The sequence below is a fragment of the Cynoglossus semilaevis genome, chromosome 12, assembly GCF_000523025.1.
Source record: "Cynoglossus semilaevis isolate Cse_v1.0 chromosome 12, Cse_v1.0, whole genome shotgun sequence".
NCBI classification, from domain to species: Eukaryota; Metazoa; Chordata; class Actinopteri; order Pleuronectiformes; family Cynoglossidae; genus Cynoglossus; species Cynoglossus semilaevis.
The window spans coordinates 17,286,487-17,297,708 of NC_024318.1; the positions used below are offsets into that span (position 1 = coordinate 17,286,487).

An 11,222-nucleotide genomic window follows, 5' to 3' on the forward strand; every position below is an offset into this window, starting at 1 on the left:
TATATATATATATATATATATATATATATACATATATATATACATATATATGTATATATATATACATATATATATATATATATATATACACACAGACAAAGTATACATAATTCTAATTTCATTTATACAGCAAGCTCATGTATTGCAGTGTAATTTATAAAATCCTTTCATTATAGCATTTCCATTACAGCACAAATGTGACAACTGTAAAATATATACCACATGCTAAACCAGATACAAAAATGAAATGTATGTTCATTTTTAAATAAATTAAGTCCCTTATTTGCCCCACAACAGGGAAAATCACAGTGAAAGACTTGAATTTCTTTCCCTTTGGCCATCGAATCCGGGACCGTCTGCCTGTAAGGCAAATGTGTAAGACATGCGTACTACCTGCTACACCTTGCAGTGCACTACATTTAGAATTGAAATGGTTCAGACTTCATTCTGGTATCAGAATTGAATGAGGAAGGTAAATGGATATTACTGGATTGAATGAAGTAAAGTTGGAAAAATGAAGTATTTTGAACGTTTTGAAAACGTCAAATGAAAGTCTTAAGTGAAAATGACATAAATACATAAATGTAACGTTATTGAAGTAGTGCCATTTTAAAATGTTTATTTTAGTAGCCTTTTTGCTTTTAAAATGTTTATTTTAGTAGCCTTTTGTTAAAGTTTGCACACAAGGAGTCGCATTAAATCAACAGTTTTCGCCAACAAAATCGGAAAAACATACGTAATACGTAAAAAAAATAGTAACCGTGGAATAAAACATTACGTGAGAAACATCCTTTACAATAGGTTCCGGTTCGTTTGTAGCCGCAGAGTTTAAACAGTAAAAACCGTGTTCTCTATACAGCGTTAAAATGTCTGATAAACACATAGTAATGTGACGTTCTGCTGTATTTGTCATTACACTGAGAATTTTGCAGCTCACTGACATTTTTGAAGTCGTTCGATAGGAAAAAAACGTTGAGCTCGCCGGCGAACAGAATGTTTTGACGCGTGTGTCGTCATCGCCCGAGATTCACTAAACCCGCACTGCAACATTTAAAAAAAACGGTCTACTTATGCAGCAGTTTATTAACACCTAAATGAAATTTACCCTGCTTTGAGAGGTCGTTGATGACTCCCATTCTATTCGTCTCTTTTGCAGCCATGCTGGCGTGATTTAATAGGTAACCAAAGTTCAACAGGAAGTGCTCGACACACCTGCAGTTCATTCAGTCAGGTTAGGGCAGTGACATCTACTGTATAACTCTGTGTCCTACTTAGTACAGGACACAGGCGTCATTTTGATTTAAATGTGGCACAAGTCATTATCATTTATACGTTTGGGTAAAAAATACTACAATATTTTTTATGGATATCAAATAAAATCTAAACGAGCAGATGTTATGTATGTATCTGTGTTTATAAGGTGTTTATATGTTTAGGTGGGAAAAAACGCTATAATAAATAATGACTGCTAAAATAAATTGTATGTATATATATATATATATATATATATACATGTATATGTATATATATATATATATATGTATGTATGTATATATATATATAATGTATAATGTATATATAATGTCTATATATATAATGTATATACTATTAATTAATTTAATTAAAATTTCCCATCCAAACGTAAAATACATAGAAATAAACAAATATATTGATTATATATATTGATACATATTGATAAAATATTAATAATTATTCTTATACAAATGGATAAAATAACCAAGCGAGGGACAGTGATCTAGACGGGGCGGCAGAGTGTCGTCGCCACTAAGCGTAGGAGAAGGACTGAGTGTGGGGACTCGATTTAGATGATAGAAAGAGAGAAAGAGAAAGAGAAAGAAAGAGAGAGAGAGAGCTAGTAACTTTTGCTTATTCATAACTTGAAAAACTTGTATTTCGGGGTAGCTTGTGTCTTGAAGTGCCACTGTGTGTGTATTTCTACATATATTTCTATATATAGATGCACACACACATTTTCTAGCTATTTTTAGCTAATATTTAGAATAGAAAGTTACAATAAAGTAATTGTAATCATGACATTTCCCAAAGGTATGACCTCAACGATTCAACTCTATACCTACTTAATGCCAACTTGTTAGGACCCTTAACTTTTGAGCATCAAAGCCTGTGAGGCTATGATGTCCACACAATATATTCCTTTTATGTTTGATTACAAAGTAATTATGATCATTCTTGAAGAAGAATTGGAATAAGGTGAAGGGATGCATTAACATAAAGAGTTAAATGAAAGACATAATTCAACGATATGGGTGGTGACTGCTGTATAACTCTAAGAACAACCTAACACAAAAAGCAAGAGGCGAAAAAGTCGAAGAAAACGGGTCAAATGTTGTGGCGCTGCATATACCAAATGATAAAAACAACATACAGAAACATAGAATAAGAATAAGTTAAACAAGTTAATGTCATCCGGAAAGAACTTTACATAGAGAAGATGACTAACGTAAGGAAGGTCAGAGATGGGGATACTAAAAACTGTACAAAAATTATGGATAACCTGGAAAATGGTTTTACCCAATTCCAGATGGAACTCCAGCAGGCACTGCAAAATAATGTCTGGCAGGCTGGAAAAATCAGCAAGCTTAGTGCAGATCTAGAAGTGGAGACCAGAGAGAAGAAGTCTCTCTCGAAACAGGTAAAAGAACTAAAAGCCATACTGGAAGTGAAGATCACTAAAAAACTGTCCTTGTCTGAACAGATCAAGGAACTGAAAACCAAACTAAAGGCGGAAAGTGAAGAAAAGCAGTCTTTGTCCATTCAGATTGTTGATCTCAGAACCAAATTGAAGGTGGAGACGGGAGAGAAGTGGTCTCTGTATGACCAAGTTCAGTATCTTAAAGAAAAGTTAGAAGTTGAGAATGAGGAAAAACAATCTCTTTCAGACAATGTAAAGGATCTCAAAGCCAAGTTGGAGGTGGAGACCAAAGAAAAGCAGTCTCTGTCTGACAAGATTGAGGAGCTTACAGTCAGGCTAAAGGTGGAGAGTAGGGAGAAAAAGTCTCTGTCAGAAGAGATTAGGGATCTTAAAGCCAAACTGCAAGTGGAGACCAAGGAAAAGCAGACTCTGTTAGATCAGGCTGAGGATCTGAAAACCAAGCTGAAAGTGGAAACTGAAGAGAAGCAGTCTCTCGCTGACCTGGTAGAAGTTCTTAAAGCCAACCTTGCCGTGGAGCAGTCTTTGTCTGACCAGGCCGAGTGTGTGGAAGGCAAACTGGAAGTGGAGACCAGGAAGAACGTCTCTCTGTCAGAACAGGCTGAAGATCTTAAGGTCAAGCTGAAGCAGGAGAGTGACGCAAAGCAGTCTTTGTTGGATCGTGTTGAGGAACTTCAGGCCATGCTTGCAGTAGAGACTGGGGAGAAATGGTCTCTGTATGACCAGGTTGAGTATTTTAAAGAACAGTTTCAGGTGGAGACCGGGGAAAAGCAGTCGCTGTCTCACCTGGTTGAAGCTGTTAGAGCGAAGCTGGAGGTGGAAACCAGGGAAAAACAGCATCTTTCTGAACAAGCAGAGGATCTCAGGGAAAAACTTGAGGTTGAGACAAAAGAAAAGACATCTCTGTCAGAGAAGGTCGATGAGCTTAAAGCCATGCTGGATGTAAAAATTAAGATTGTCGACAAACTTGAAAAAGGTTTCGCACAGTTTTATGCTGAACTCCAGCAGGCTTTGCAAGACAATGCCTGGCAGGCTGGAAAGATTAGCAAGCTTACTTCAAAGCTGGAGTGTGAAACCAGGGAAAAGCAGAGTCTGTCAGAGCAGGTTGAGGCTCTTAAGGTTAAGTTTAAGTCCGAGCAGTTTCTCTCTGAACAGGTGGATGACCTTAAAGCCAGGGTGGAGGTAGAGAGTAGAAAGAAGCAGTCTCTGACAGACCATGTCGAAGATCTACAAGCCAAGCTAGAGTTGGAGATCAGCGGGAAACAGCTTTTGCTAGAACAGGTGGACGATCTAAAAGCTAAGCTAGAGGCGGAGACCAAGATTGTCGATAACATGGAAAATGGTTTTGCACATTTACAGGCGGAACTCCAGCAGGCGCTGCAAGACAATGCTCTGCAGGCGGTAAATATTGGCAAAATCACAGCGAAGCTGCACGAACAGGTTGGGGACCTTAAAACCAAACTGGAGACGGAGCAATCGTTGTCTGACCAGATTCAGAACCTCAAAACCAGGTTGGAATTTGAGACCGGTGAGAAGCAGGCCCTGCTGAAACAGATTGAGGCTCTTAAGTCCAACCCAGACGTGGGGCACTCTGTGGCGTACAACGTAAAGGATCTTAAAGCCAAGACGGAGGTTGACAATCAAGAGGAGCAGTATCTGTCCAAGGAAATGAGAAAATTGTAAACAAGCTGAAATTGAAGAGAAGCAACGAGAAGCAGTCGACATCTGTACGCCTTGCTAGACATAATATTGTCTCTTTGTGACCAAGTGGAGAACCTTAGAACTAATCTGGAGAGCAGTTTTTTGCTAGGATTGCTGTGGTGAAGAGGTTTCGACCACAGCTTGACGTAATGGGGCATGATGATGCCCCCACTTCCTGTTTTTTACCAATATCCTTTCTTCTATCCTTGGCAGAGTCAGGATTGCTGTGGTGAAGAGGTTTCGACCTCAGCTTGCCGTAATGGGGCATGATGATGCCCCTACTCCCCGTTTTTTTTTTACCAATATCCTTTCTTCTATCTTTGGCAGGGTCTGATGGAATATTCTACTTTGAGAGTTTTTGTTTTTTTTGTGCTATCAAGTTATGAAGTGTCTACATTGCTCAAAATTACTATGGTATTACTCTAAATTACTTATGATTTTGACAACTATAGCATATTATGATATTAGCATGTTATGAAGTACAGTAAGTGTGTCATACCTAACCAAAAGAAATGATATGAGCCTCACAATAACCTATAAATAGGCCTTGGCCATACTATAAATCATCATTAGCCAATATCCTCTTTCTGACACAAGCAGCATCATGAGAAATGTTGGCTAAATATATCTTTTTATGTTGTTTTTTTGCTTTTTTTGGCTGTTAGCTTGTTTGATATCATTGTAGAATATGTGAATTTGTGCATGTCATTTGTACGTCAAGAAGTTTGACTGAAGTCCTGTTCAAAGCTAATCCAAAAACATGAAAAATAAATTTGACAATAACTGCAACTGTGGCATTCCCTTGTATTTTGCGTGGTCCTGAAATGAATTTATCAATAGGTTTAAAATCGCTTCGAGTTACAGTCGAGTTTTACAACACATTTTACAGAGTTCTTGGTCCATGTTGTACAACAGTGTTTCCCAAACATTTTTTTTCTAGGGACCCATATTTTAAAAGTCACAAACCTTCACGACCCAAGTCAATAGACATCCTGGGAAACATGATACGAGAAGACCGCCCCCAAAAAAATGTCTTCGGGAGACAATGTTGTACAAGACCACAAATGGGTTCGTCTTCGGGAGACAATGTTGTACAAGACTTAAAAGAACCACAATTGGGTTTACACTCTTCATAATCAGAAACTACCACTTCTACAAATTTGCTTTGTCATTGTGTTTATAGTGTCTCCTATATCACTGCTTCCAAACCAATGAGAGAAGTCACCTGGTGTGTTGTCCAAAATATATAAATCGCCTTGATTTGGTCTGAAAACTATTTAAAGAAAAGAATTTGTTACATCGTCCCCGACTCTCCTGGAGGAACGTGATCGTGTGAGGTGATGACTCTGATAGAACTTGTACATGAATCATTCTATAACTAACAAGTATTTAATAAATATGGACCAACTCTTTGGGAAAAAAAATGGAACAGTGACAGGCAGAACAATGACTATTCCACTGGGTGGTGGCAGATGGCTATTAAAACTAAAAAAGAAGACTTTGATCAGTTGAAGTTCTTCCTGTGGTCTTTCTTCAATCCCTGCTAGTATATCCATTGTGTACTCAACTAAACAGGCTCAGGCTTTACACTGAGTAAATACATTTCAAATTAATAAAAAACTTGATTACAATAAGATTCCCATACTGCTATGGGCCTATAAATACATGCATAAAATCTTACTTGTAGAAAATATATATTATTTTCTTGTGTCATCAAAGTGTCATCAGGGGAATTAAGGCTTTGATATTTCAAAGGTTCCTCATGACTTGGAAACCTAAAAGCTTTGGAAATCACATGTGGAAGCTTAAGGTCCATGGGAGGAAATGCTTTAAGAATAATGAATGAATGAATGAAAAAATAAATGCAATGTTATACATTACATGTCCCCTGCACCAGAGGTTAAACGACTTCTAACAAGAACAAAAACAAGTCAAGGTATATATCCTACAAAGTAGGAACCTAGAAAGGGAGGGAAAGGGACAGCTATGTCACATCGCAACTGAACTTATTGAACCAGCCGTGATTCAAATTTGAATTTTGTTTTTAACAGGAGACTAATAAAAGAACCATGAGCAACAGAAAAATAAATATTCATGGTGATTCCAAGACATGTACTAAGATTATGGACAATCTAGAGAATGGGTTTGCGCTTTTTCAGGAGGAACTTCAGCAGGCACTGCAAGATAACGCCTGGCAGGCTGGGAAAATCAATAAGCTCTCTGCTGACCTGGCGCTAGAGACAAGAGAGAAGTATTCTCTGTCAGAACAAGTCGACAATCTTAAAGCCAAGCTGGATGTAGAAACAAGCGAGAAGGAGTCTCTGTCAGACCAGGTTGAGGATCTTCAAGCCAAGCTGAAGTCAGAATCTGGAGAGAAATGGTCTCTGTACGACCAGGTCGAATATCTTAAAGAACAGCTCGAGGTGGAGATTGAAGAAAAGCAGTCAGTGTCAGATGAGATTGAGGATCTAAAAACAAAACTGAAGGTAACGAACGAAGAAAAGCAGACGCTTTACTCCGAGGTCCAAGATCTTAAAGTTAAACTAGAAGAGGAGACAAAAGAAAAACTCTCTCTGTCACGCGAGTGTGAGGAACTCCAGGCCAAACTCGAAATTGAAACTAAAGAAAAGCAGTCCATGTTGGCGGAACTTGAGGACCTGAAAAGCACGCTCAAATCCGCAGCTGAAGAAAAGCACTCCCTGTCGGAGCGAGTTGAGGATCTGAAGGCCAAGTTGAACGTGGAGACAAAAGACAAGCAGTCTCTGCTAGATGAGGTTAAGGACCTTAAATCGATGCTAAAGATGAAGGTGAGAGAGAAGCAGTCTCTGTTGGATGACGTCGAGGATCTGAAAGCCAAGCTGGAGGTGGAGACCAGAGAGAAGCAGTTGCTAACAGATGTGGTTGAGGATCTCAAAGCCAGCAATTTAAAATTCAAAGACGAGCTGGATGAGCAGCAACTGGACCATGCACTGCGGTGCCACATGCTCCACACAGAACTGGTGGACTTGAAAAGAGACAATTTCGTGCTCAATCAAGAGTTGAAAAAGGAGAAGGACAAACATGCGCACATTCAAGCTGAGGCCTCTAGGCTGTCCACCAAGCTTAAGGCTGAGACTAAAAAGAACGAGTCTCTGTCAAAAGAAAAAGAGTGTCTTATAACCAAGCTACAGAAGGAGCAACTGTGGAGACTGCAGTTGAGTGAGGACTTGCAGAAATATGAAGGCACCCTCCATCCGACCTTTCACGCAGAAAACACTGTCCCAGAGACAAAGGCCGCCTATCAGATGTTGGAGGAACTGCAGCGCGAGGTTGCCAGCCTCTCCATCAGACTTAAAAACGAGGTAAACGAAAACAGGGGCCTCTACAAATGGAGAGACTACGAGGTTCATGAGCTGCGGCCGGAGCAAAACTTGAACCTCTTGAACCTAAATAACCCCAGTTGTGCGCATCAGCTGCAGACGAAGTCGCCCACGCAGTCAAGCGGAGAGAAAACAAACCTCAGTCACAAAGTGGAGCACCTCAAGGCGGCCAACGATAAGCTCGCCACGAAACTGCAGATAGAGGAGCAGCTCAGTTATAACTTCCACGTGTTAACCGACAGGCTCTCTGCCAGCCTGGAGACAGAGACTAAAAAGAACAAGTCTCTTACTGCTGAACTACATAAAGAGCTGACTTGGAGGCAGCAGCTGAGTGACAGCTTCCAGAAGGAAAAAGATACTCTTCAGCAGCAACTTCAGGCTCTCCATCAGAAGCTGAAGAACCAAAACATAGCACAAAGTGATAACCTGCCAAGTGAAGAGCCAGAAGCCCTGGAGCATGTGGAGTCAGAGGTCTGTGTCGAAAGACTACCCGAGAAGAAGAAAAGGACACCTGTTAACCAGTTCTTTGGCTGGCGCAAAAAGAACAAGGTTAGAAAAGCAGGTGAGGAGGAATGCAGTTCCAACTAAGACTTCTGCATTTCACTGACAATTCTCAGCCTAAACAAGCCCTCACACCAAATTTAGTTTATTTTCTTGTGATATGAAAAGTTCCATTAGTTGACACTTAAAAATACTGTACGAAGCAACTAAGGTATAGTTAAAAAAAAAAAAAATCACATCATAGTAACTAATAAACAGAAAATGACTTTTGGTAAACACATCTTACTCGGAACCTGATATGTACTTTTTTTTTTTTTTTTATCAATACAACCAGTTGCTGCCACCTAGCTACTGGAGGCTTGTTTATCGTTCAAGCATTACGGCAACGGCGCACTTCTGTGCAGCTTGCGAGCGCTCTCTAGTGGTACGTTGAGAAAATTCAAAGCGGGGAAAATTCATATTTTCACATTAATACAACATTAAAACATAAACATCTTTATTAACATTTATAAACATCTCTCCTGTGTGGTGGAAGCTAATAGGGAAGGCCTGTGCTGCTATATTCCGATGTTGGTCATCATGGTGGTACTCAGAGAGAGCTCAATGTTTTCTCAGGTGGTACAGAGTATAAAAACTTTGAGAACCACTGCCATATACCATTGAAAGCCTCTTAGCACAACCACACTATCTGAGAAGTACTGGATGACACTAAGGTTAGCAGCAGACAAATTAGCGTATTTTTCCGACTGTAACGCTCGGGAGTATAACTCGCACCGGCCAGCTAGAGTGCCCTCTAGCAGCTGTCTGTGTTAAAATAACAAAGATGTCAATTTTCAGCGGTACAGGAGTAGCAGATACTGGTACACAAGCCTAGAGTGCCCTCTAGCGGCTGTCTGAAAATAAAAAAAAAACGTGAAATTATATGCGACTTATATTCCGAACAATACAGTAGTAGTGTCTCAAACCTACTCGATGTATGCTAGCACAAGTGCAAACATGATACAAGATGTCAACCAACAATCAGCACTGGGCTTGATTGTTGGCCTGATGCCTTTTAAAGTTGTACCATCAATCCATCCATCCATCCATCATCAACCGCTTATCCAGGGCCGGGTCGTGGGGGCAACAGTCTGAGCAGGGACACCCAGACTTCATTCTCCCCTGACACTTCCTCCAGCTCTTCTGGGGGGGCCCCAAGGCGCTCCCTAGGTCTTCTGGGAGGAGACCTAGAAGTTGTACCACCCATTGAAAACTACCAAAAGTAAAAAGTGACAGGGTTTAAGACCCTCTTCTTCAACAAAATGTCGGGGGTGAGGTCAGAGTTGTTGTTCTCTTACCTCACCTCTTCTTACAAATGGCAACTCTGTTTGCTTTTCAACTGGGTGTTTCTTGTCGTTTGGTTCTGTTATGCTCAGTCTAACGCTAAGTGTTAAAGTGAAAACTGACATTTGTCAAATTGGAACAGTGCCTTCTTTCCAAGCAGCGAACACTAAATACATTTTCAAATAATTTATTTTATTTGTGGACACATACACTCACAACATCCTGATACACAATAAAACTAGTTTTTCCAACACATGGGAATGTACGCTCATACTTCTAGGGTGACCCAAAACAAAAAACAAAAAAAAACAAAAAAACAACCACAACACATAATAGGGTTAACATCTTTTGAATTGTTTTAAGACATTAGGATACGATAAAGTACCAGAGGAGCAACACGGAGTAAACGTTTCATCTTTTTGATAACTCAAAATGTCTTGAACCGAGACCTAAAAATATGCAACTGTAAATGGTTCAATACAAGAGGTTGACGAACAGAATTACTAATTGTGCTGTAGCATCACCACCTAAATGGTGGCGACTCCAGATATTCGACGGTTGTTTAAATTTATTCACTTCCATTTGTAGACAAACAGTTCTGTTCACCTCATTTTTGGAAGGGCTGATGTTTCGTAGCACATGTTGATAAAATGAGATCCACCCTAAATAAATATATTCTGTTCAACCATTTAAGAGATATTTTCACTTTTTGCCATCAAGGATATACAATTTTCATACACAGAATATTGTCACAAATACAATGCAGTACATCTAAAGAAGGGGTTTATAGATACTTTGCTCTATTCAGGGAAATGGAGAAGGGTGGTAGATCCATAGGAAGGAAGGAGAAGAATCTGAGGTAATGCAAATGAGGAAAAGCTGTTTTTTTTTAGAGGGGTGTGGAAAGGTAACATGATTTACCAAGCCCCTAGAGCAGGGGTGTCAAACATACGGCCCTCGCGTTGAATCAGGCCCGCTCGATGAATTTTGAAAAAGGGAAAAAAAAAAAAAAAAAAATACACAAACACTTCATGTTCAGGAAATGTTTCATAAAATTATATTTCATTAAATATAAAGATGTATCTAATGTACTTTTTCCATGTAAACAAAGCCAAAAAAAAACCACTGGACATCTAATTAGGTTGTATGTGGCCCCTGAACCAAAATGAGTTTGACACCGCTGCTCTAGAGAGAAGGAAAGGATAGAACAGTGGGTTGAAAGATGAGTGGAGATACCAAGACGTCTTGGTGAGCCTCAGTGGCGGACAGCAGATTCCCTGGGGTAAAACTCGGCCAGTGTGCTCTGAGGAATTCGCTTTAGCATCTCCTTGGGGAAGATTCTCAGCAGCTGCCAGCCGATGTCCAAGGTTTCGTACACCGTCCTATTGTCATAGGGGCCTGTGCAGGAGAGAGGAAATACATGAGAATCTAATTCTAAATACAGTAGGAGGGGAAAGCTGCTGCCAACTACTGCATGGGTCGTCTACAGAAGACTGTTTTTATGCGGTTTATAAATAAGTCTTTCACTCATTGAGATGACTACGATGTCTGTCCTTGTGAATACAACACAATACAAGTTGAGTGGCACAGTAGAGAAGGAACCAAAGTCCTCATAAATAAATAAACATCCATCCATCCATCCATCC

At 39.7% G+C, this 11,222-nt stretch overlaps 3 protein-coding genes across 3 annotated transcripts in view; 1 reads left to right on the plus strand and 2 right to left on the minus strand.

Moving 5' to 3' along the window:
• Nucleotides 1–1,160, minus strand: part of shtn1 (shootin 1) — a 29,860-nt gene extending 28,700 nt beyond the window's left edge. The window contains exons 1-2 of the mRNA XM_025060969.1: nucleotides 1,106–1,160; nucleotides 308–360 (exon numbers count right to left, since the gene is read on the minus strand). Of these exons, the coding sequence (XP_024916737.1) occupies nucleotides 308–360; nucleotides 1,106–1,160 (108 nt within the window). The remainder of the gene's footprint in view (nucleotides 1–307; nucleotides 361–1,105) is intronic.
• Nucleotides 1,161–1,753: 593 nt separating this feature from the next.
• On the plus strand, nucleotides 1,754–8,354 carry LOC103387785 (putative uncharacterized protein MYH16). The gene is made up of 2 exons (XM_017037066.2): nucleotides 1,754–4,372; nucleotides 6,445–8,354. Exons 1-2 carry the CDS (start codon nucleotides 2,474–2,476, stop codon nucleotides 8,338–8,340), a joined length of 3,795 nt encoding a protein of 1,264 aa, XP_016892555.1. The 5' UTR covers nucleotides 1,754–2,473; the 3' UTR covers nucleotides 8,341–8,354.
• Nucleotides 8,355–9,747: 1,393 nt separating this feature from the next.
• The window catches only part of atp6v1ba (ATPase, H+ transporting, lysosomal, V1 subunit B, member a), a 25,310-nt gene continuing 23,835 nt past the window's right edge, over nucleotides 9,748–11,222 (minus strand). The window contains exon 11 of the mRNA XM_008322563.3: nucleotides 9,748–11,059. Coding sequence (XP_008320785.3) covers nucleotides 10,832–11,059 — 228 coding nt within the window. The 3' untranslated portion in view covers nucleotides 9,748–10,831. The remainder of the gene's footprint in view (nucleotides 11,060–11,222) is intronic.

Excerpts from the sequence above, each read along its gene's own strand:
- LOC103387785 (XM_017037066.2), top strand. The coding sequence starts at position 2,474 with ATGACTAACGTAAGGAAGGTCAGAGATGGGGATACTAAAAACTGTACA. Across the intron at positions 4,373-6,444 it reads CCAAGGAAATGAGAAAATTG|GAGACTAATAAAAGAACCAT; the intron begins TAAACAAGCTGA and ends TGTTTTTAACAG.